Raw genomic sequence first — 27,778 nt, forward strand, 5'->3', positions numbered from 1 at the left:
CAGAACTGGGATAATCTATTCAAAAACTTTGTCGCCAATGAATCTTACCTATTCTTCTGCAGTATCAACAATAAAGGCTGCAGAAGAGTTTATCTCATGTATCAATTTTGAAATAAAAAAAAAGAGCTCTAGTTTCTTAACTGTAACAGCAAATTTAACCCTGTGATTAATCAGTATAAGTGTATTCAAAATCTTGTAAGAAAGAAACTGAAACTGTATCAAAAATCTGTTTGTTTCTGCTTCTCTATTCAACATTTTATAAGATTATGAATTTTTTTCAAAAACACTTTGAGGCACTCGAAAGCTACAAATCTACTAGTGAAGATCGAATAAGTCTTTACATTTTAAAAACATGTGCCACTACAGTAGCAGCTTTGCCTGCCTTCAAATTCTTCAATAGAGGAAGTAATATTACCAACAGCTTTGCTTGTTAGAAATGTAAAATAAAAAACTCTGTTGTTAAAAAATGGCTTTAAGATTTATTCAACAAACTACAGACCATCACTCATGTACTATGTAAAATATGAAAAATGGTCAAAGGGAAAGTTATGCATCATTTGATATCTAATAATCTTCACTTTATATGTCAACAAGGATTTGTCAGCAAAAGTCCTGTGCTACAAATTTACTCCTATAAACTATAGATTTCTTGAATATAGAAACTATAGATTTCTTGACCAACACTGCACCATGTAAGCTTGCTGTTAATGTTGTTTTTCTTGATTTTGTCATGGCATCTGAAAAAGTTTCCCAAAAACTGACTCTAAAAGATTGAAACATATAGGATTTGTGACAAAGTTTTAAACTTGATTAATGCCTATCTTTGCAAGAGAACTTAATCTGTCCTCCTTGGTAATGCTTCATTAGAATAGGAACATGTTACTAGTAGCATTACGCAAAACTCAGTTCTTGGTCCAACACTGTTTATAACCTATATAAATGACTTGCCAAAACATGATGACAACAAAAACATTGGCAAAATGTATACAGATGGCACAAAATATATACAAACAACAACAAAAAAAAATATAATGGGGTATGTTTCAGAAAACAAACTTTGTCTGCAAGCTGGCATTGATAATATTGTAAAATTGGTTCAAATATAGCTCAAGCAACTTAACATTTAAAAATGTAAACTTTTGCACATATATCAAACCAAATCTGTTCATTATAATTTTACATTAATGAAAATGACTTAATTGGCATAACAAAAAGAACCCAGTTAAAATCAACAACTTTGGAAAAAGACAACTTGGTGCACAACTTTCTGATGATCTGAAGTACAAGAGTTTAGCACTGCTGCTAAGGCAAATTTTAGGTTATTTAAAGCATACTTTAGTTATCTGAAAAGTAAATATCTCCAAAAACCTCCATATATGTCTGTCCCCATCTAGAAAAGGTTACCACTGCCTAGTGTCCTCACCTTAAAAAAACATTAATGTAATTGAATGTATTCAACATAAATACCCCATTAATTAAAACACTTTGACTACGAGACAAGATTTTATTACAAAACTAATAATAATTGTATGGTTCAATAATTTCATTTTGAAAATTTTCAAAATTTTCAAAACATTTTCATCAATAAGGTTGCAAGTAATTGGAACTCTCTGCCTGACAAGATCCCCAATGTTTCAAATAATTTCAAATATTAATTAGATCTGAAAACTGTATACCACAGTGTTAGTACAGTTCATCATTTTCTGTGGTTGTATTGAGCTATACACTTGCTAGCTAATTAGGAGCTTAAAGTTCAAATCTGTTCTGTGTAAATTATATTTAATAATGATAATAATAAAAAATATATATACATAAATGTATGTATATATATATATGTAAAAAATATATATACATAAATGTATGTATATAAATATAAATGCATATATATATGTATATGTATATGTGTATATGTGTATATATATATATATATATATATATATATATATATATTTATATATAATGTAATTTATTTTATACCTCCACCAACAATGCAGCAGAATTTAATAAAACTATAAATACAATAAAGTAATTCCAGAAGCGTGATTCAATTAATTTCCAAACTTTGTATTTCAAACTTTTCACATCTTTGGGCATAAAACAAGGTTGTGGTTTTGATTTTAAAACAAAATCTAGGCAAATCTTCTAAATAAACAATAGTTTACGCATAAATATATATATATATATATATATATATATATATATATATATATATATATATTAATATTTATCTATATACATATATAAAATAAATTATATTTATCTAATTTCCATTCAACTTTAAAGTGGTTTCTGAAATGGCGGATGTTTTTTGATATTAGAAAATTTTATAGAAAAAGTAAAGAAGAAAAAAGAAAAAAAACTAAGTTTTTAAATAAAGAAAGGAAAGGGGGAAAAAAAAAAAAGTTTACAAATAAGGGAAAGAAAAAAGTGAAAAATTAAAAAAGGAAAGCACATAAAAATAATTATTAATAATAATAATTATTAGTATGATTAATTATTATTATAATTTTTTTTAAGGTGTTAACTTGTGTAGTATTTCATTACTATTTGTAAATATCCGTGAAAATTTATTTCAAGAAATATATGATTGTTGATCAACATGCTTGCAATGTTGTTTAAATGTAGGGCAGTTGGTTTCACAATATTCAGGGGTTGTTTTTTCATTATACGCCATTAAGCCATATGTCCATAATTATTCAATTAACATAAACATTTTTAAAAAATGCTTTGATTTTATCTTTTTTTTTTTCCTGTGCTATTAGATAATTTAGGAAATATAAAAGTATTTTGGTTAAAATAATTGATAGAAATTATCAATTTAACAAACTACATGTTTTAATTGATTGAAGTAGAATTTAGCATTATTCTACATAAGGATACTGTTTTGTTAATCACTCATTAATCATGACAACATCAAGTCTGATGTTTATGTTAATCATCAATAATTTGTGCAGATAGTTGGTCTTATACTAGTAGTTTATACAAATTGTTGATTTTTTTAAATGATAAATTGTTGATACTTTTAAATGATAAATTGTTGATATTTTTAAATGATAAATTGTTGAAATTTTTAAATGATAAATTGTTGATATTTTTAAATGATAAATTGTTGATATTTTTAAATGATAAATTGTTGATATTTTTAAATGATAAATTGTTGATACTTTTAAATGATAAATTGTTGATATTTTTAAATGATAAATTGTTGATATTTTTAAATGATAAATTGTTGATATTTTTAAATGATAAATTGTTGATATTTTTAAATGATAAATTGTTGATATTTTTAAATGATAAATTGTTGATATTTTTAAATGATAAATTGTTGATATTTTTAAATGATAAATTGTTGATATTTTTAAATGATAAATTGTTGATATTTTTAAATGATAAATTGTTGATATTTTTAAATGATAAATTATTGATATTTTTAAATGATAAATTGTTGATATTTTTAAATGATAAATTGTTGATATTTTTAAATGATAAATTGTTGATATTTTTAAATGATAAATTGTTGATATTTTTAAATGATAAATTGTTGATATTTTTAAATGATAAATTGTTGATATTTTTAATTGATAAATTGTTGATATTTTTAAGTGATAAATTGTTGATATTTTTAAATGGCCCGAAAACTAGAATTGTAATAAGAATTTTTATGTGTAAAAAAACTCAAGATTTCAACTTCAACAATTTGGAATACTGTAATTTTGAAATACCAATCAAGATGAGTGAACCCCTTATGAGTGAACCTCAAGGCAATTTCTAGTATGTATCAAAAGCAATAAGAATCATATTATTTTTGTAATTGAAATATATTAATCCTGTATTATTATATTTCAATTATAAAAAGTTAATAGGAACGTTTAAACTTTAATGCACTTTTTTCTCTTTAACTTTTTGATTAATTGTTTTTATTTTGATTAATATTTCATTTCAGAAAAGATTTTATGCTTTTTTTTCTTTTAAAGTTGTGTTTTTTAAGAAATTAAAGAAAAACCTGCATTGTGTTTTCTCTTTTCAAATTATGGTGCATAATTTACTACTAGTAGGATCGTTATGCACAATTTATATGCGATGGTTTTAAAGCAATACAATTTTCTTTAGTTTCAACTGATGCTTTGATTTTATCTTTAATTTCAACTAATATTAATTTCGTGTGGTTACATATAAAATTGTATGTATAATAAATTGTAATATAAGTATTTAAAATATAACAATCAAAATTATTTTTGCTCTATTATTTTATTAAATTAATTACATACACTCAAAAGAATACATAGTTGCATTGTCATGAAAAAACCCACTTGAATTAATTTGAATTTAAAAATAAATTTAGTCAAACTAAAATCATGGTTATAAGTTTTAATGTTGTTATGAAAGCAGGCTTTAGGTTATAGAAATGTCATTAAAGCCACACTAATTAGGAATATATAGTTTTTTAGCTACACTGTTTTCTAATATATGTGGCTCAAATCTTTTATAAGCTAGAGTATATATATATATATATATATATATATATATATATATATATATATATATATATATATATATATATATATATATATATATATATATATATATATATATATATATATATATATATATATATATATATATATATATATATATACACACACACAATTATTATATGCATATATAATATTTATATACATAACTATAAAATAATAGCAATATATAAGCAACAAAAAGATTATTTCCAGATTTAGAAAAGATGACCTGAAAAAGATTCAAAACTCATTTTTTGATTTATAGACTTTTTTGCGCAACCAAAATCTGCAGTCAACGTAAGTACGCCCACCGCACCTATAGCTTAATAGTCAAGAAGACAAATAGTCAAGAATACAAACAAAAAATAAAAAGCTTTCATTTTTGCATTGATACATTCAATACATTATTTTTTTAATTTCTCCCACGACTAAGGAGGCTACTAAACTCAAGAATCTGCTCATTTTATTTTTTTAAACTGTTGGTTGTTTTCATCATCTCCAAAACTCCAAAACACAAATCTTGACAAATAAGGCTCCTGTACAGAGAAACAAATTGAGTGCAGTGCAACCAGGGATAAATCAATGCCATTCATCTAGTTTTTTATATATATTATATATTTTTATTTAGTTTTATATATATATATATATATATATATATATATAGATCTATAGTTTGTTGGCTTTAGGAAGAGCGGAAGGAAAAAAGTGATTCTTACGCCAACACATACGTCACTTTTAATTACTTTTGACTTTCGTCCAACATTTCCGTGTTGGACGAAAGTCAAAACCATTAATTTAATTACAAATTAATTGTTATATAAAAAAACCACTAAAACGCAAATTTAATTGACCAGAATGTTTTTAAAAACATTCTGAATGTTTTTAAAACATTCTGAATGTTTTTAAAAATATAAACAATGTTTTTATTTTTATTTTTTTTAATAAAATGTTTTTATTTTTATTTTTTTTACTGTAAATCATGCGCGGAGTGTTGCTACATTGACTATCTTATAGCCTGACTTGCAAGGGAGTGTTGCTACATCGACTATTTTATAGCCTGACTCGCAAGGGAGTGCTGCTACATCGACTGACAAATAGCCTGACTCGCAAGGGAGTGCTGCTACATCGACTGACAAATAGCCTGACCCACAAGGGAGTGCTGCTACATCGACTGAGGGTTTGGTTGGGGCAGGCAGTCTATCATTATTAAAAAAAAAAAATTCCGGTCTTGCATTTTAATTTTTACTTTTGTCAACAAAATATGGAAAAAACTTTCGGACAACATCTCAGGGTTATATATATATATATATATATATATATATATATATATATATATATATATATATATATATATATATATATATATATATATATATATATATATATATATATGTATACACACATGTGTGTAAAAAATTTTAACTATTTTTTTAAATTATGTATTTTTCTTATAAATTTTTGTTGTTGTGCATCACTCACCTTTTCAAGGACAATGCTTATTATTTTTATCACATTTATTAAATATGCATTTGTGATAAGTAATGTAATTTTACTGGTAGTAAAATTTTATTCACACATCATTTCTTTTATATATAACTTCTCAAAATTAAGTACCAAAAAATGATGTGTCAAAACAACTCTCTATAGTCCGCAAGTATTTTGCAAAAGCATATGATTTGGTCAATGAAGAAAAATGTACTCTGAGCAACTCTTATCTTAAAAGCAAAGGTTTGAGCTTATCTATTCTAATCATCCATATGAGGACCATCCATAATATAATTATCAAAAAAATAAACAGATAAAACAATTGTTGCTAAAGATCAGTAAATGTGTATGAAAGTTGATGGATTCTTTAAAAGCAAAACCTTAGCCGAATTCTTGGCAAAATATGCAGCGAAGGATAGTATGTCTTTCAGAACGATTACAAAATCCAATGCAATGCACAAGTTTATTCTAAAATGGGGTTTCATAAAACCAAAAAGTCAAACCAATAACAATATTTGTATTAATGATAACTTTGTTTTACAAGATAAAAAAAAACAGAATTGATGTTGATAAAATTTCTGGTGAAAAGTTCAGCATAACAACTGATGAATGAAAAAGTATATATAACTTAAAACTCTTTGCAATAAAGTTGGGTATAGATTGAGTTTTGTTAAAAGCGATGGTTACTATGAGGCAAACAAAGAATTAGTAAAACAAAAATTGGTAGATTTTGCATTAAATTTAACATACCTAAATGCGTCTTCTATATGGACATATATTTCCTTTAGAGAGTTATTCTTCTATATGGACATATATTTCCTTTAGTGATATAAAGTCTGTATTGAATAACTCACATAAACTGATAAAGTTTTTTAAATTTTTAGCCGTTTGTAACTCCATATTGCAAAAGCTTGTTATTGATAAAGAAAATAAAAAATTAATGCTAAATCTTGTCACCAAAACTCAATGAGAACTGGTTCCACGGTTCAAACGTTGGTAAAATTGAAATACACATTCAAAAAGCAATTTCAGGTATTAGAAAAAATAGTTTTTATGAGGAAGTAGATTTTAAAGTTTTAGCAATATTTTAAAAGTGTTAAAACCTATTGAAATATCAGTTAATGAGTTTAGTATAGATAATAATTTTAACCATTGATGGTGTTCACCAGAGTTTATTGTACTTTTAACTAGTGATGGTGTTCACCAGAGCTATTGTACTCTTAAACAATAATGGTATTCACATTTTTTTATTCAAAAATCCTTATGAGGGAAAGTCTTATATAAGTGATGCTGGATTCACTTAGAAAGTGATATAGTTGAATATTTAGTGTTGGTAATAAGATATCTGAAAAAACCCTATTCAAATGTGTCACAAAATTATGGTTTTAAATATTTATAAAACATTCAGTCAGCATAAATAATATATGCTTAATTAATAATTAAGCACAATTTGAACTTATTATTGGATAGTTTGATGTCAAATCATCAAATGTAAATCTTGCTGAAGAAGCCAATAATAACTTAAAGACATAGTAACAACAATCCTATATCAAACTAAGATAGTAATTCTTATTCATTTTAGAGATAAAAGAGTTAAAGCTATTTGAAGCAATTGGAGTTTAAACATTATTTTAAAATAAGATTGATGCTGCTCTCAACAACTATTCAGTCCACATCAACACAACAGCAAATAGAGGTCAATATTCAGTAAATCCACATTCTCTGTTGCTTTATTAAGCTTCATACCTAAATGAGTTTTGAAATAGTTATTTCCAACAATAGAATGAGAAAACTTGGATCTGCTATGATCCTTGTTAGTCGAATTTGCCTCCTTGAGCCCAATTTTTACAAGAAATTGCTTTTGGAGAAGCAAGGATTTTTTTACTGCCAGCAATGTAATATTGCCAGGTTTCAATCAGTATCATTAAATTGCTCATTGCAACCCCTTAAATATACTTAAGGAAAATATCACACTTTCAAAAAATTTCATGACCTCAGTCATTATAAAACTTATGATTGGCAGTGGAGGCTTCCATTTTAAATCCAGCTTGAACCTAACTTTTGAACAGCAAATAGAACTAAAAACTCAAATGTTACTAATTGTAGCCATCTCTGAAAGCAAGGGTGTCAGAAAACTACTAATTGTAGTCATTTTAAAATGCTAATAATTGTAGCCATCTTTGAAATCTACTAATTGTAGCCAAAGCACTACTTAAAAATATTAAACTAATTTTGGACCTAAAAAGTATTTATAATATAAAGTATTTATAATATAATTATAAAGTATATATTATATAAATATAAAGTATAAATTTATAATATAATTATAAAGTATATATAAATGCATTTATATTTTTAAAATACTTTCCCAAAAAGTATTTTAAAAATATAAATGCATTTATATTTTTAAAATACTTTTTGGGAAAAAATAAAATAACAATTTAAATAATTTTAATTTTGAATAACACTGCAAAATAAAATAATGTAATGAAAAAAGAAAAATAATAATTTGAAATAAATAAATTAATAACAAAATTTCAACTGAATCATATTACTTAAAAATATAAAAAATTAACAGTTTTAAATTGTTAAAATAAAAAATTTAAATTAAAAAAAAAAGAAACCTAAAACAAAATGTAAATCAAATATTATTCATGTAAATTAATAAAATTTTGCAAAACAAATAACCGTACAGAATTTCTATCTAATTCTCCTTCAATTTTGCCAGAATTCTTTTTAAATGTATAAACAATCATTCCAATAAATAAGTTTATAAAGAAGAACGACATTGTTATTAGAAAGGCAATGAAATAAAGTGATAACCAAATTTTATTATTTTTTAAGGGACCTTCATCTACACCTTCGCTGTCAATCCCACTCTGCATTAAACTAAAAATTTAAACATATTTGAATTATAATACGGTTCGCAAAACTACAAACATGAAAATATTCAGCAAATAAATTTATCAATTCAAAAAAAAAAATATTAAAAGAATTTTTTAAAGATGTGTTGTTTTTTTAATTTACTGCTTTAAATTTAGCTACCTTAAATTTATGGACTAAATTTGACGAATAACCAAAATATTATTTACAATATTTTTACAATAGACTTTATGTTATCTTAACATATGAGTATTTCCTTAACAGTTTTAGGAGTGAATTTAAGGAAGTTGTCTAGAACTCATAAAATTTGTATGCTTAATAATAAGAAATTATGTAAAAATAAAATTTACAACTTAAATTAGAAATCTGCTATTATAAACATAATCTGTGTATATAAACTTTTCCAAAAAAAAAAAGGAGATTTGGTACAATACAAATATTTTATCATGTAAACAACTTTTACACCAAAGTATTTAAAATAATTTTAAAATTATATTACTAAGTTTTATGCTATATAATTTTGATTTTTCTTAAAAATCATCTATTTATAGACACACCTACAATTGCAAATGGTGTATATCACACAAACCGTTTATTTCTATATTCTTGAAGTTTAGAAAATTAGAACAAAAAGTTTTAAAACTTCATTGGACGAAGACAAAAATTTCTAAAATTTCATTGGGACACAAATAAGTTGTAACATAATTACATAATTAACATAACAACTTGACATTTCTTATTAAATAAAAAATTTGCTTGCAACATTTACATATGTTTGTAATATAAAGAAAAAACTTGCTTGCAATATGCGTCATGCAGTCATTCTGTTTTATCTCAACAATTTTGTTCCTAGTAAGATAACATAAGAAATTATCATTACATTTTTTGTTTTAAAATCATTTTTTTTCTCTTGATTTAATAACTCAATTCCATTTTAGTGAGGCAAGTTATTAAAGATCTTTTCACTCGCTATCTTCAATAACTCACTATCCTCAGTAAGTGTCTTCATTACTTAATTTATTATGCACATTATTAGTACTCTGTTCACTTAATAAATTGTTTAGTCTACAGTGTTTAAAAAATATATTATAAACAATTATGAATTATTTAAATTAAAAAAAAAAGATGCAATTTTAGACATTACATTATCAATACTTAACATTAAATTTAAACTTGATGCAACCACAGAGGTTCACACAAAATGTTAAAATAAGTCAAGTGCTGTACTATTAAACTATATGATAGTACCGCACTTAACTTACATAGACACACTTAACATGTTTTACAGTGCTTAACTTGCTTAGCACATTGTTGTAACCAAAATTAAAAAAAGAAAAAAAAAAGCAGTAGCTTTTTCAACTGGTGGTCACCTTGGCATTAGAAAAATAAATATGGTAGGAAAAAGCCTTACTCTAAACTATGGTTTTCTTCTTCATGAGCAGTTGCTTTAGCAGTGTCATTAACATTAGCAAGTCTTAATTCAAGCAGTCTAACATTTACACAGGCCTGATTTTATTGCCTCTCTGAAGCTATTTGTAAAGAACTTTTGATCTAGTTCATCGCTTGACAAAAGTTTATCATTTTTTGATTGCTTAGAACAATTTAAGGCCATTTTGGAATGTAACCTCTCTTTTTTGATAGCTTGGAATTTGCAGTGGCTAATCTTAATCCAAAAAAACACAGTTATTTACTGTTAATAATTGTTGCAATGTAGTTGGTATTTCTATATTCAGTATTCAGTAATTTATTTCCAATTAAAATCCTGTTACTCTAACTGTTTTTTTATGCTCTTTAAACTTTTATTTATCTATTTTTTTCTCACACATTAATTCCATGGAACTCTCATAAGATCGAATAAAATAAAGCTTCCTTCTAAAATTAATTGTCATTATTTTCATTTTTACATTAGAAATTTTGAAACAACTTACATAGGCCATCCCGATCCACTGGATGATGAAATCAATGATAATAGTGCAACTCCAATATGGTTAAAGTTAAAGTCATCAATAAACCACTCCCTCTTTTTTTCCTAGAGAAATAATATTTGTATAATATAACAACATAAATATAATAATTATAATATAATAAATATAATAAATTTATCATATTGTTTTAATAGAATGTTTTAATTTATACATTAATTAAAGTTTCATAAAAACTGATTTTATGAAGATTTCTTTGTAAAAAAAGATTTTTTTTACAAAGAAATCTACATAAAATTACTTAAATATTTTCAAATAATTTTGAATCATGATCTCAAATCATTTCGCTTTTTCTAATAAATAAATTTAGACACAACAGTACAAGAAGTAAACATTTTAAATATTTTCTTCTTGATTTACTTTTGTCTTTTATAGATTGTTCTTCTTCAGATGAAGTGATGTTTTTTAACGATTGTGTCATTGTTTTCTGACTAAAGTTGTTTGAAGCACATTTTTTGGATACAAATAACCATTTGGTCGACAAACTTGTTTTCTGACTCCACCATCTGGATACTCTGTTAAACGCATTTCTATGGCACGTTTATAGAAACTTTCAGAAAAGTCTATATCACATCTGAGATGAAGAATATCTTCTAAAGTTTGATTAGTTAATGATTGGCAATTTTTTGAAAATTTTTTCCATAGAAAAGAGAGAAAAATACATGCTCTGACTTAGCGTTACTTATAGATAATTTCAGCTATATGTAAAATATTTAAAATGCCTAGCACATACTTTGATAAAAATTATGCTTGCCAAAGTTTTGGAGGACTTTTATGACCTAAAAAGTGCCTGATATGCTCATATAACATTTCTACTTCTCTAGATAATTTTTTTCAACTTCAATACTTTTTTAAAATCACTTTTGGTTGCTAACAAAATAGATCTGAACATATCAAAAGTAGTATTAACAAAGCTAGAATTTCATCAGACAATTCCGCCAACACATAAGACTTCGTGTCTAGAAAAAAGGCTATAGCGTTAAATAACAAATTTTCAGTAATAGATTGGAATCTAGCACAAAGTGACTTATTCAGTTTTTCCAAAATGTCAGTAAAAAAATTTTCACATTGAAGTAGCACACCATCTAAAGTCCCTTGCAATAAATAGCCATAATATGAAATAATACCATGATGATACAATAATACTATGAAATAAGAATTGTAAGATGAATCAGAACTTGTATAAGAACCTTGTTTAATTTCATAATTAGATTGCACTTTCTCTTTTTTATTCATGTTGCTCTTGCAGGAATCCCACTATTAAAACTGGGGCTAAAATTAAGGATTTTAAGGAGATTTAAGAGATATTTTCCTAATATTAATGGAGATTTGGTCGAAAACAACAATTTTTTGAATGAAAAAGTAACGAGAATTAAGGAGAAAAAAATTATGTATATATATTTATATATATATATATATATATATATATATATATATATATATATATATATATATATATATATATATATATATATATGTATATATATGTATATATATATGTATGTATGTATGTATGTATGTATGTATGTATGTATGTATGTATGTATGTATATATATATATATATATATATATATATATATATATATATATCATCATTGTCAACATATAAGTTCATTATTTTTTCTAACAAGTTTCTTTTTTTTAACATATAGCTTCTCTAGTAACTCTTGTTTTTCGCAAGTGGCTCTTTTTAATGCATTAGATTATGATATATCAGCTTTAATGTCATCTAAATAAAAAAGGAATCATTAAATAATGACATTACGTTTAGTGATATAAACTAAAAACACATTTATATTCAAGGCATAAACCTAAGGCTATTCTATTTTCAGCACAGAATCTAATTTCAACAGATGACTTCTTTAAATTCTCAATTATAGATAATGTCTGTCAAATTTAAGTATTGACAATTTCAATATCTTCCATAACTTTTCTTTTTGCTTTCATTTTCACTGTTTTTTCTACAGACAGGGCTTTTGAACATTGATCATCAAAATACTTGTTTCTTGCTTGTTTGCAGAAATCTAATTAATCTTTTGTTATTTCAACTTCATGAGCCTTATTACATATTTTTATCGATCAGACTTTTGTTGCTGCTAAAACCACGTTCAACTTAAGCTTGTCTGTGCGATAAAATGAGGACAATTTTGAAAATCTGCGGTAGATTTGCATACATCTTTAAATCAGTGTATTTCCACAAATACACTGATTTAAAGTGTAGTCCAAGCAATCCTAATCTTTATCAAAAGTCAAAAATACTTCTTTATTACCAACGATCACACTTTTATAGAACCTGAAATATTCCTTCTTAGCTAAATCACCAACAGAAGCTCTAATTTATTTAAAATAACAAGCTTCATCAACAGTTTATCAAAAAAATAATCACACTTTTCTGTGATATTCAACCATAAATGATGGGGAAATACACACCAGACAATAAGCAACCAGTAAAGACAAGTTGACCTTTTCTCAATAATATGAATACACATTGAGACAAGAAAATCACATAATTTCTTTTTGAACTTGTCAATTTGAACATCAGTAATCTTTCTCTTACTCTTGAGTTGCTGGAGATAATACTTCAATGAAAAACTAACATCAATCTTGCTGGTTGAAAGTCAGTTTGCGCAATTAAACAAATTTATTTTTAACAAAAATGTTGTAGATTTGTCATATAAAAGAAACATCTAATCGAATGAACTTTGTATAAAAGTTGCGTGGTAGTTCTTTAAGTGTCACCACCAGAAAAGGAGTCATTGGTTTATCAGTTTGAAAAGAAACTAGAAGAAAAAAAAAAAATAGCAAGATTGAAAATAACATTTTGTGATTTTTTCTCAAAATTTTAAAAATAAAATGAAAAGAAAACTTCCGAATATTTCTATACTTTTGTAATAAAACAAAATATATTACATAAAAAGCAATAAATATGCATCTGGATCAAATATTACCTACCAAGGAATGTATTTAGACTGCCACTAATTTCTTCAAAAAACTTCAACTTTAAAGGAACTAAAACTTTTGTTCTAAACTAAAAATTTGTTCTAAAACTAAAAATTTGTTCAAGCACTTAAATGTTCGAAGTTGGTGTTTTGCCCTGATTTACCAAGTCCAGGTTGCTTACTCTTTGTTAAAGACTTCCAGTAGTCAACAACTAAGATTACTTTTGACCAAACCTCTATTGCTTTCTTGGCAGCACTTTGATTTTCAGTCCGTCAGGTGTCACAAAATATGTAAGGAAAATCTGAACTTGTTGCCTCAGCTATTCTTTCATAATCACTTGCTCTTTATGGACTTTAATGAAATATTTGGTACATTGCAGACATTAACTTCTTTAAGTTCCAATCTGTAGCTTAAGCACCAGTTTGTAAGAATTCATTGATAGTATGTAAACCACAAGCAATATCAATGAGTGTACTTAGTTCATGGTCATGATGTTCTTTGTTGAGCATTTCCAAAAACAGTTTATTTACATTAGGGCTATCCATAGAAACCTGAAGCATTTTTTCAGCATTTTAACTAGTCATGCAGGATTTAAACATATTTAGAATATCTGGGGCTGCAGCTTTTTCGATGAACTCTGAAGTATAATATCTTGTACAAACAGTATTCTTCTCTTCACTCCAATAGCGCACATGTAAGTCCATTTGACCTTTCTTTACAACTTTATTGTAAGACTCATCAAAAAGACATAGAAAGTTATCCAGCAGGTTAAGATCTTTTATCAGAATTTTTTTTAAATAAGGGGCAAGACCATGAGTTACAATATAGCCAGATTTTGTTCAACCACATGAAAAGTCGCTGGCAATTTTGCTATCTGGAAACATCAAAGCAAATTGTTTAGACTTATTCTCACGTGATCTAAAAGAGTATTTGCTTTGAACAAATACTCTTTTAGATCACGTGATCTAAAAGAGTATTTGTTCAAAGCAAATACTTATTTAAACAAAAAATTAATCCTGATATTTAAACAAAAAATTAATCCTGCTTTCAAAACTGATTCCTTCTGAAGCATATCTGAAATGTAACATTTCTTTGATGAGGTAGGCTTCTGTGGTACTGATTGCAAAGTTTCTTTGAACAAAACAACACAACCCTCTTTAGGCAATCATTATATGTGCTTTGCTCCTCTTGCATGTACATCAAGAGCCTTTATACCCATGCCTGCTAATGAGAATGACTTAAAACAAACATTGCATCTTGCAAGGCTGGGATTTTTATCTTTCTGAAATCATAAAGTGAAACTATCATTATTTAACCAAATATTCCGGAAACCTTTTTTAAGGTTATTTAAGGACTTTTGAGGAGTTTTTTTTTTTAAAGGATATTTAAGGTTTTTAAGGAGGAGTGGGAACCCTGTCTTGACTGTATGCAAGCATAAAAATTTTTTAATTTAAACTGAATTAATTAATGATAAAAATATCTTCTAAAAGTTTCAATTGTAAAGTTTTAACTTATTACTGAATGGCTAATCCTATGCCCAAAGAATGAACTTTCTTTCCCCATCATGATCTTAAAAAACATCAAATCCTCAAGCTTATCTTTCTTGAATCTGTTTTTGTTGGTCTTTATTGAGTTTTTAAAATATAGTATGCCGACCCAAAAGCCATTTTTTAAGTCATTTTCAAAATTTTTCTGGTTTGCTAAATCTTTAGCAGGGCCTCTTTTTTCATTTCTCTTTATATTAGAATATTGTTTGTCTAATTTTGTAAGATTTTTTTTAGTTAAGTGCCACTTACACCATCAAACCCTGCTTTTATTCAAGGCTACTTAACTTTCACAGATACAGTCTAGTTCTAAATATCTTTTAAAATTTTTATGAAGAGGATATGACATTGAATTAATCTTTTTGGTGGTTTTTGGCAGTTTAAATTTGCAGGTAAGCTTGATGTTGTAGAATATCCATACCTGTTGGAAGTTGAACCTCTGAATACAAAAAGTTATTATTTTCATCTCCCTGACTCTCTTTCTCTCTCTCACTATACACACACACAAACACACACACACTAATATATATAAATATATATATATATATATATATATATACATATATATGTATGTATGTCTGTCTGTATGTATGTATGTCTGTATGTCTGTATGTATGTATGTATGTATGTATGTATGTATGTATGTATGTATGTATGTATGTATGTATATATGATGTATGTATGTATGTATGTATTTATGTATGTATGTATGTATGTATGTATGTATGTAAGTATGTATGTATGTATGTATGTATGTATGTATGTATGTATGTATGTATGTATGTATATATATACCCCCTGGAACTAGGGTTGGTATTTTGCAATAACAACCTAACTGTCAACCTGATAGTGTCTGAGGTCGGCAATGTTTTGCCAACCTCAGAATTTTAGAACTTTATTTTATACTTCAAAATAATTAAAAACGGCAACACAAATTTATCTTTTAAATTTTTGATTGAATCATTAAAATAAAAATGACAACCTGAATGTTTTATTTCAATTTTAAATAAGATTATTAAAATAAAAATGGCGAAACAAACTTGTTACTTAAATTTTAATTAAAATTGTTAAAGCAACAATGAGACCAATCAAAAAGAAAAAAGAAGGGATGTCGCCATCAACATTTGGGAAAGACAACTTTCCAGGCCTCATTTCTCTTCTTCTTTGGGTGTCCTACAGCCTCAATGCCATAGCAGATCATTCAATAGGTGAAATGTTGTCATCAAGTATCACAAAGACAGCTAACTCTTCAGTTAAATACTTAAGGTGTATTTTGCTCATTCTTATATAGAATGGTTCTCTTTCAGCCACTCAAACTTTGTTACATCTGTAGGCTCCTCAGAAACATAATAACAAATGTTTTGTAGCATTTTCAAAATTAGCTCAATAGGTCTGTCATGATTTCTTCTAACTGCATCCTAGAATTGATGAATATGCTGTTCATAAACATGATGATAATAAGCTCTCTTCAAAAGTGCATAATCTAGTCCCTTTTTAATAAGTGTTGCACATCCAGCTTTCCATCCAGTATTACTAGAAGCAGTGTCAAAAACGAGGGCAACCAAAGTATTTAATAGTTTTCACAAAGAAAAACACTTGATAAAGGTATCTTTCTGGGCATGACCAGAAAAGTTAATAATTACAGGGATGCCTAGACTTTTTCATTTGGATCGTTTAATGAGCCATTCTAACCACTCGCAAGAATGGCAACAAAGAAAAGCTCTTCTTTCTTTTCTGCATTAAAAAAAAGTTTGTTTTTAAATATTTTAGTATTTTTCAGTATTTGCATTTTGAAACATTAAAAACAGTGAGCTAGTTATAAGTTATTCATTCATTTACCAGTATGTGACAAAACAAATTTAGAATTCCAGTGACTGGATGAAGAGGGTGCATTAAAAACTTTGACTTCTGAGCTGCACTTTTGACTTTTTTTTGATTTCGACTCATATATGCACTTTTCTCAAGGATTTCTTCCATTTCTTTATCACTTAAAGCTATTTTTCTTTTTATAGCTGTGATGTGGGTGTTGACTCTGTTTTCAAGGCATTCGTTGCAATCAGATTTGTTCTTCTCTTGCTGTGCAAGAGTTGTGTTGCAACCAATCATCGAACCAACCTAATTGGATATAAGTAATACAATACTAATCTAATTAATTATCAATGTAATAATGTCTTAATAATGTCAACGTAATGCATTCTTTTTTTAGAGGTTTAGTAGGTTTTGGTTGTTTACAAGAATGTAGATCCATTTTTGTAGTTACCACAGAAAAAACATTATACAAGCAGCAGCAGAAGCACATAACTGAGTTACTTACTAATTGAGATACCATTTAACTAAATCTGGTGCAAGCTACTTTACTAAAATTGAAAGAAAAAAAGCAGCTTATTTATGCCTAACAATTACAAAATCTGCTTTTTAGCCTAATTACAAAATTATTTTTTACCCATTATTATTAATTACCCAATTACAAAAACCTGCTTTTTTATGCCTTACAATTACAAAAACCTGCTATTACAAAAAACTGCTTGTGTAGTAAGTATATAAAACACTTAGCCTAGTCTCATTGGAATATTATTTTAGCAAATATTTCTTTATCATAATTTGTATTATTAAACTTACTGTAAACATAAAAAGCTTTAAGTAAATAAAAAATTTAAATGACTATTTAAACAAATTATATTATTGATCATCTCAGAATTTTCTTATTTAATAATAATAATATTAAAAATAATAATAATGTTAAAATTAAACCTAAAAATATCTTAAAATAAACAACTTAAACTTACAAAATTAAGTAGTGACCACACTGCAAAAGAAACAACATGAAAATAAATTTTCCTTTTACTGAATGGCTAGTTAAGACACGACTCTCATTTAAGAATAATTGGTTGAAATAAGACTATGAAACTGTTTTATTTAGGCACACACATTTTTATTATGTAAAGTTTTTTACGAATACATTTTTATATTGTCCCAAAATTAGGCCTTTATGTTTAATAATAGTGATACCGTTTAATGAAATCAAGCGCGAATTACTTTACTGATGTTTCCAAATTAAAAAACCACTTGACTATTTAACTTAGGGAGGATTCTTAAACTAATTTTTTTTAAGTCGAATTTTTTATACAATATAAATAAGATAATAAAAATATATTTATTAACATTTTCAGCAAAAATACTCAAAAAAGACAGCAAAAAAGGATTTTTTACCCTTTTCCCCATAAATAGTTATTTTTCTTTATTTTAAGTATCTATACCTATATATATATCTATATCTATAACTATCTATCTATCTATCTATATATCTATCTATCTATCTATCTATCTCTCTCTCTCTATATATATATATATATATATATATATATATATATATATATATATATATATATATATCAATATACATATATATATATATATACACACATACATATACATATATATTTAATATATATATATATATATATATATATATATATATATATATATATATATATATATATATATATATATATATATATATATATATATATATATATATATATATATATATATATATATATATATATATATATATATATATATATATATATATATATATATATATGTATATATATATATATATATATATATATATATATATGTATATATATATATATATATATATATATATATACATATATATAATCTTTGAAAGTCATTTTCTTGTTATATGATAAAATGTATGTATATATATATATATATATATATATATATATATATATATATATATATATATATATATATATATATATACATATATATAATCTTTGAAAGTCATTTTCTTGTTATACGATAAAATGTATGTATATATATATATATATATATATATATATATATATATATATATATATATATATATATATATATATATATATATACAATTTTATAATATAAATACATACAGATAATAAATTATAAAATATAAAATTATAAATACTAATAACAATTATAGATTATGTTTAAAAAGTTCTTACAACAGGGAGGTTGTAGTTATGATCATCAAATGAAATAAAGAACCCACTAAACGAAAAAAAAAATGAAATTAAAACATAAAAATAATTAAAATAAAAACAGTGGTAAAAAATTCAAAACAAAAACCTGCAATCCTCTTTTTTGGTCATCGATTCATCTGTACAATAGTTGAGTTTTCCCTGTAAACAAACATCTTTATAATAGTTAAGTTTTCCCTGTAAACAATATTCTTTATTTGAATGAACAATTTATTATTAAAAAAAAAAACATTTGTAAAATTAAAAGTAACATATACATTAAATAGTTGCACACCCATTACTGCAAAAATAAAAATAGATTGTACAATTGCTGCCATTATACCAGAAGCATTTTTTATTGAAGAACCAATACAATTTATAATAAGCTTTAAAAAAAATAGCAATTATATTTTTAAAATGTAATTTATTTCAATATAAACTTGTAATATACTTACAATATATCCTACATTAAAGCATTAAAAAAAAAGTAAAAATGAATATTTCTACTTTAAGTTACTTATTTTAGCTACTTAATGCCAATATATAGAGATAAAGAACATCCGTTTTGCATCTAAATTTTATAAAGAGCATCCATTTTGCATCCTAATTTTATGAGTGCATTGCCATATTGCTACAAAATTATATTTTAAAATTAAATTCAAGAACCAACCTTTAACTTTGGAAGTTTATTGACTGATCTTAAACAACGAAAAGCCCGAAGGAAGCGTAAAATTTTTAAAAACCATTTTACACCACTTTTTGTCTCACTCAAGCTTGAATTTAAAATGATAAAGTTTGAGGTTAAAATAAAATTTAAATAAAAATTGATGGTAAAATAAGTAATATAATTTTTGTATAAACTAATAAAAGTAAAATATTAAAATTATTTTAAATACAAATTATAGCAAAATTCAACTAACTTCTTTAATTGAAAAAATCAAAATAATTATTTTATTTAAATCATTTAAACAGTTACATAATTTAAAGAACTTTAACAGTTAATAAATTTAAAGAATTTAATAAATTTAATTGATACTTAAACAACAGTAATTTAAATAAATTAACAATTGAAACTTTAGCAGTAAAATAAAATAATAAAATAAAAAGTAATAATAAACCTTTAAAAAAAAAAGGTAATTTTTTATATATCAAAAAAATCAAAAACCTTAATATTACTGAAATAATGTTAGCTAGTAGAATAAATAAATCAAAACAATTCCATATTTCTCGGCAATAAGCTCCACTGTTAAAACAAAACCCAAAGTTTATAACCTGGAGTAAAAATACAATTGACATCTTCAAATAGTTGTTTTTAATGAAAATAGTTTACAATTAATTATAATAACTTATAATATTTAATTAACAGTTATTATTTAACGCAACTATATTAAAATGAATTTTTTAATTTTCTTTTTAATAAATAAATCTATAGTATCTATAGTAACCAGCATTACTTTGATAAATATTACTTTGATAACAAACTTTATAGAAGTTTTAATTACTGTCAATATTGGTTTCTAACTTCAACAGTATTTTTATTTTATTTCAATGTCATATTTATGGCCTATTATATTGTCATTTCATGCTTTTTTACTTGGTTATTTCTTCTTTTTCTACTTTAACATATAATTGAAAACAAGAACACCAACGTTTTATCTAATGATTTTAACATCAACGTTTTCTCTAATGACTTTAACAAAAATTTCAATATTAAATTGATTAAAAAATTAATAAAAATTTAATGTTAATAAAAAGTTACTTTAATTAAAATGATTGGTTAGTGGACCTTGATAAAGAGAAACCAAATTAATGAAGGTTCTCTAAATTTTTTGGAACTATACAATGAATTAAAAAAATTAAACAACCTCAACTGTTTTACACATACATACATTTGGTATACATATTTAGAAACTTTATACTTGAAACTTCATATTTTATCAGTGTACATTATAGTGTACACAGATGAAATATGCACACAAAGTGTACAAAAGTATAATTATACTACTTCAATGTATTCTTTATCTATGACCAAAAATTTACAAAAAACTTTATATATAACCAAAAATAAAAAGTTCAGCTCAGATCACTAGAGTGTCTGATTAATTACCTAACTAAATTGATGAAGTAAAAAAAACTCATTGAATGTCAAATTATTGGAGTAAAAAGATAGAGTAGAAAAACTTGTCAAAAGTCTAAATTACTTTTACCACCACTCAAAGTCAACAACTTCAATTCAAATTCAAATTCAAAGTCAAAACTTTTTATTAAACTGTTCATAAGTTTGAAAATTCAAAAAACTAATAAGTGCTTCTATTTAAACACTATGTATATTATTTTAATAAGTTATCATAAATTATTTTAATAAACATTCATAAGTAAACAAATAAATTGCTTTTTTCAAAAACTTTTTCATACTTCATTGATTTTTCTTATTTACTTTATAAAGAATGATACTTTATCAAGAGATTACCTGAAAGGGTGTTAAAAGAGGTGTTAAAAGGGTGTTGAAAAGTTCTAGTTTACATTTCAAATTTTTTTTTAAAATTTGAAAAAAAACAACTTTTAACCTTCTCCAAGATATGAACTCTAAAAATTGTTAACATAGAATTTAAAGCTTATGAATACATTTTTGGTAAAAAAAAAAAAATTGGAACAATAGATTTCTAACATTAACTTTTCTGGACAGGTAAACAAGCAGTTTCATTTTACCAGTAAAATAAAACTGTTTTATACTTGAATTTTTTTTAAATTCAAATTGAGTAAACAATTATGGTAGTATTATAATGCACTTTCATAAAAGTCATCACAACTCTAACAATATTTCAACTCTGTGAATCAGCCTTTTTACTATTAAGTTTTTTTTCTTTTTTACAACTGGATAATAACTTGTTATTGTTGACTTTAATGCTCATCACACTGAATGACTTGGCTCTAACGCCACCAACTCTGCTGGCACTAAAGCCTATAACTTCTGCACTTCTCAATCTTTTACTCAAATAGATAACTTTGTGACTTGTTTTTCTGAAAACCCTAATCATTTACCTTCACTCCTTGATTTATGTCTGGTCTCTGATCCTAGTTTGTGTTCAGTTTCCCTTTTTTCTCTATTAGGTGGTTCTGACCATGCAATGATCTCTTTAAAATTTTCATCTCTTACTTCTTTTTTGGACTCACCTTATCATTGCACTCTCACTACTACCCTAAAGCTGACAAGGATTTTTTTTGTGATTTTCTTTATGACGGTCCTTGGGCTGATGTCTTTTCCTTCTCAGCTGAAAAATGTGCCTCCTACGTAACCTCCTGGATTCAGGCAGGAATGAATGCATTTATTCCTTCTCGTCAGTTCCAAGTCAAGCTCCATTCTACTCCATGGTTTTCACCCTCTTGTGTAGCTGCTATATTTAACCATAATCATTTTTTTCATCTTTTTCAAAAGAACAACTCTTTTGAGAACAAAATGGCTATTTATTATTGCAAGAAATCAATGTAAAAAGGTGTTGTCAGATGCTAAACTCCATTATTCTCAGCTCACTAAATCTTGTATCTCAGAAGTTAGGCTCTAGAAACTTTTGGAAAATTTTCATCAGCACTGTTAACAAGGGTAGGTCTAACATTTCATCTCTCAATCATGGGACTGATCTTATTACCTCTGCCAAGGATAAGGCTGAATTATTTGCAAAAAACTTCTCTTCTAATTTGACTCTCGTATCTTATGGCCATTCTCATCCTTCCATTTCAATTAAACAGGTTACCCATTGTTAGACATTCAAATCACTATAGCTTCCGTTGCTAAAGTATCCGTTGTATTCCGTTGCTAAAGTATTCTGTTGCTAGAATATCTCAATTAAACTCTTCTACAACTTGTTGTCCAGACAACGTTCCTGTCACAGTCAAAACAAAATTGTTTTTCAGAACTCTCTTCAATACTCTCTAAACTATTTAATAAGAGTTTTCCTGCCTACTGAAAAATGGCATCTGTTGTTCCAACATTAAAAAACTCCGGAGAACATTCTGACCCCTCCAGTTATTGTTTGATCAGTCTTCTTTCTGCTATTAGCAAGGTCTTTGAGTCTTTGATAAACAAATTTCTCACATCCCATCTTGAGCCAAATAACTTACTGTCAGACAATCAATATGGTTTTCGATCCTCTAACTCTACGGCTGACTTGTTAACTGCTGTGACTGAAAGATTTTATCCTGCATTAGATCCAGGCAGAGAGGCTAGGTCTATTGCTCTTGATATCTAAGATTTTCGACAAAGTTTGGCATGCTGGTCTTCTCCATAAGCTGGTTTCAGATGATGTATTTGGGAAAAATTTTAAGATTATCAAATCGTTTCTTTCTAACCGCTTTATTGAAGTTATCCATTAAAATACTATTAAATAGACATGAAAAATAAAAAGTTATTTATTTGAAAAACTTATCAATAAATGTTTTTATATGTAATACTTTAAATGCAAGTTTTGATAAAGAATGTTTTAATAAATGATAAGTTTAAATAAAACTGAAGCTTTTACTAAATAAAACAATAACATAAACACAAGTAATACAAAAGCAAAACTTAGAATGACAAAAGAACAAATAATACTAAAATAAAATGTAGAATAACATAAAAATAAGTAATACAAAAACAAAACATATATTAATACAAAAATATTCAATATATTAGAAAATTATAAAAAAATATTCAATATATTAGAAAACATATTAACCTTGAGAAGAACCTCGAATGTAAAGTAGACTGTAAATACTATATCAAAATATATCAGAATCTAAAAAAAATGATGGAATTATACAACAAAGTATAAAATATTTGCATATTAATAGTAGTATGCAATGGTATGTAACTATGGTAACATTTATATAATAAGAAATTGATTTAACAAACTTTTTTGTAAGATGAAAAAATGATTGAAACAGATTCAATAGTCTAGCAGTGATTTGTGTTATTAAGGATGTGATTTGTAAAAAAACCTAAATTTATTTTTATTTTCAACTCACTCCCAACAAACTGCAAGCAACCACTATTAAGTTAAGAATAGATTTAAAGAAAAAAGGAAACGGATGAGAGAAGACTTGAAAATTAGTAAGTTGTATGAGTCAATAAAACATAAAGATGGGAGAAAGTTCCAAAAAATTAAAGTGCAGGGAAAAAAACTAGACAAATAAACATTTTTAGAGCATGCATGGATAGATACAGTAAAAGAATATGACTTTGTTAAATGAACTTTTCTGAATGACAAGCCAGAATGAGTTTTAGTTGATTGAACAAGAGATAGTAGCTTGTTTGAACAGCAAACATTAGAGTATTTGTAGAAAAAACATAGTATTTGTAGAAAAAAGAAAGAGTTGCAATTTTACGACAATAGGAAAAAGGCTAAAGCTTGGCTGACAAAGCAAATCCAACTAAGTTAACAATACATTTTTAGACCTCATCTAAAAAAAAAAACATCATTAGAAGAATCAGGGCAAATATGACAACAGTATTCCATACAGGGACAAATAAGCAATTTGTAGAAGTAGTGAATGGAATCAGTAAAGTAGTGAATGGAATCAATAGTATATAATTGTGAGCATAATAAAGAGAAGTAACTTTAGCAGATGTTAACTTTGCTACTGATTGTTTATAAAATTTCCATGAGAGGTCAGTAGCAAACAATAATCCAATCCAAGATGTAAAGAAGAGGACTGAGAGAATTGCCATTCATTAATATAGGAATGTAGAAAGTATTGTGATAGTTGTTTGCAGTAAATAATTGAGTTTTGAGTTAAAATTCACAATCCACTGCAAGCCTCAATCCATTACAGAATTGAGATCAGATCAAGATTAGCAGTCTGTTTGAAGTGATTGAACAAGAAGACTTTTCGTCAAGGTAGGAGTATAAAGTTGAGTTGTCAGCAAATAGAACCACTAAGATATAAGGTTCTCAAAAAGATCACTAATGTATATAAGAAACAAAGCAAAACTAAGGATAGAAATTTGAGGATCCCCAGAAGTTACATGAAAAGAAGAAAAGTGTTGGCCTTCAATGATAACTTTTATACTGTGGTTAGAATAAAATGACTTAATAATCACGAAATTTTTCCCATACACACTTTAGGAAGCAAGCGTATGGAAATTTTATTGAAAACTTTAGATGAGTCAAATATAATAGCCCTTGCCTTGCTGCCTCCATCTAATTCATAAACTTTCAATCACAGCATATAGGTTGTCAGACACTAGGTTATTAGACTCAAGATGGAATCTTAGAAATTTGTTGATCTCAAAGACCTTGCTAATAATAGAGAGAAGACTGACAATAGTGCTAATAATAGAGAGGAGGCTGACAATAATGCTAATAATAGGAGAGAAGACTGACAATTGGATAATAGTTTGATGAGCCAGAGTATTAAATGATTTATTAATACTATTTATTTATTATTTATACATTTAATAAATAGTTTGCAGAAAAATGAAGAGAGTTCTGGAGAAATTTTTGTAAAACTATGACAGGAATGTCTAAATCACAAGCTGTAGAAGAGTTTATTATTGATATGACTTTAGCAAAAGAAGCAGTAGTGATTTGAATCTCTAACAAAGAGTTAACTTCTTTAACTGAAATGGCAGGAAGAGTGTGGCCATTAGATTCAAGAGTCAAATTAAATATAAAAGTTCTTATTCAAATATTCTTAGGAGCAAAATTAAGTGATTAGGGTTGTCTGGAAAACCAGTAATAATGTTAACTATCTGAGTAAGAGTTTGAGAAATACAGAAGTTATGGGTAAGAAATTGAGAAATACAAAAGTTATCCTAGCAGGGTCAGTGGTGTTAGAGCCAAGCCATTCAGTGTGATGAGAATTAAATTTGCCACTAAAAACAATATTGTCAGAGGGTTAAAGAAAAAGGGCATGATCAATTTGATCAGAAATTACATGTACAAGAGTGCAGCCTTGAGAAGAAGGAGAACGATAAATAACAAAAAGATAGGCGATAGAGTGAAAATATGCTAAGCAGATGCACATAAAAGAATGTATAAATCAGTGAATTGATGCATAAGTATATGCCCAAGCCATGCATGTGAATATTGGAGTCTTTACAAATCAAATGACAGTACCCATCAATAATGAGAACTAAAGAAGCAACAGCTGAATTTAAATTAGTTTCATAAAAAGCAAGCCTAGTGATTTTGCAATTTATCAGACTTGAAAAATATATATATGTTAGGTGGTGGTGATGGTTTTTTATGTTTAATAATTTGGTTTATTTTGGGCATGATTTAATTTAAAGAGAACTTGAATCATTTATAGATAGAGCTCAGCATCCTAACAAATGAGCTATGCAGTTGTCTCAGTTCTGCTAATTAATCCAAAATGGTAACTTAGGGCTAGCTAAGTGGCCTTGACAATGCACACCAAAAGGAGTAACAGGAACACTATCAATGTGCAACACAACACTGTTAATACTCTGATCTTTTACAGCTGTTGATGGAATCAGATTGCATCTACACCCACATAATAGATGAAGAAGAAATACAAAGCCGGGTTAACAGAACTATTCTTCTTACCCCTAAAGTCTTTAAGTTTTTGGTTTTCTGCAAGACAGTCGCTGGGTACAGTTAACATCTGCCCAAGATGAGTATTTTTATTGACACCATCTCTAGCCTTTACTTAACTAAGAGTCCCTTAGCAGAGAAATTTAAAATTAGAGTTTGTCCTAACCGTAGCCTAAAAAAACATACCCTACAAGGCAGCAGGGCAGAGTGCAGGTAGTACTGAGTTAAATGATACCATTAGCAGGGTGATGATACACCAGGTCAGATCCTTGAACTGGATCTGACCTGGAGTAGTTAAAAGAAATTACTTCCTGTTAGCGGTACTTAAAATTATTGAATGGGATGTTTAATTAATGTATTAAGAAAAAAAATTACATCTAACATAATATTAGTAATTAAGGTGAGCCTAAGTTTTATAGTTGGAGTCACTGGTTGGTAACAGCTCAAAAACAACAACTTATGGTTACATTAAAGCAGACAGAACACAAGCATAATTATATTTTATGTAAATTACAGATGAGCTAACAGAGCAACTAATGTTCCAAATGTTAACAATTCAAAAGACTTAAAATTATAGATATAAAAGACATCATAGACATTTAAGACAAAATCATTATCATTATAGAAATGAAAGATATTAGATCTAGCCTTTGCTTAGAAAGCAAATCCTACAAGGCAGCTGGACATGGAGCAGATTGTAGTAGATTACATGTTGCCAGTAGCAGGGTTATCATGATAACCAAATACCTGACCTGACCTATTAGGCTTAGCTGCAACTTTTGCTATGAAAGTTTGATTTGCGTTATTAAAGGTTTAAGTTATTAACTTTGTTTTTTTTAAACATCTTCACTTCCAACAAGGCTGCAAGC

The 27,778-nt window shown here is 26.3% G+C and overlaps 1 protein-coding gene across 8 annotated transcripts in view; it reads right to left on the reverse strand.

Annotated features, from left to right (window-relative positions):
* The window catches only part of LOC101237519 (voltage-dependent L-type calcium channel subunit alpha-1D), a 194,449-nt gene that overhangs the window by 17,495 nt on the left and 149,176 nt on the right, over nt 1-27,778 (reverse strand). For 7 of the 8 annotated variants that reach the window (XR_010639593.1, XM_065801179.1, XM_065801178.1 and 4 more), the window contains 9 exons: nt 24,090-24,149; nt 20,543-20,649; nt 20,048-20,150; nt 19,656-19,763; nt 19,487-19,539; nt 19,363-19,408; nt 10,811-10,911; nt 8,693-8,888; nt 1,978-2,142 (listed from right to left, as the gene is read on the reverse strand). Coding sequence is in view for 7 of the 8 variants with exons in the window: in XM_065801179.1 (XP_065657251.1) it covers nt 1,978-2,142; nt 8,693-8,888; nt 10,811-10,911; nt 19,363-19,408; nt 19,487-19,539; nt 19,656-19,763; nt 20,048-20,150; nt 20,543-20,649; nt 24,090-24,149 (939 nt within the window). In the remaining variant the exon portion in view is untranslated. The remainder of the gene's footprint in view (nt 1-1,977; nt 2,143-8,692; nt 8,889-10,810; nt 10,912-19,362; nt 19,409-19,486; nt 19,540-19,655; nt 19,764-20,047; nt 20,151-20,542; nt 20,650-24,089; nt 24,150-27,778) is intronic. The other variant, XM_065801180.1, reaches the window with a different exon arrangement.

The sequence above is a fragment of the Hydra vulgaris genome, chromosome 07 (genome assembly GCF_038396675.1).
Source record: "Hydra vulgaris chromosome 07, alternate assembly HydraT2T_AEP".
In the NCBI taxonomy this organism is placed as follows: Eukaryota; Metazoa; Cnidaria; class Hydrozoa; order Anthoathecata; family Hydridae; genus Hydra; species Hydra vulgaris.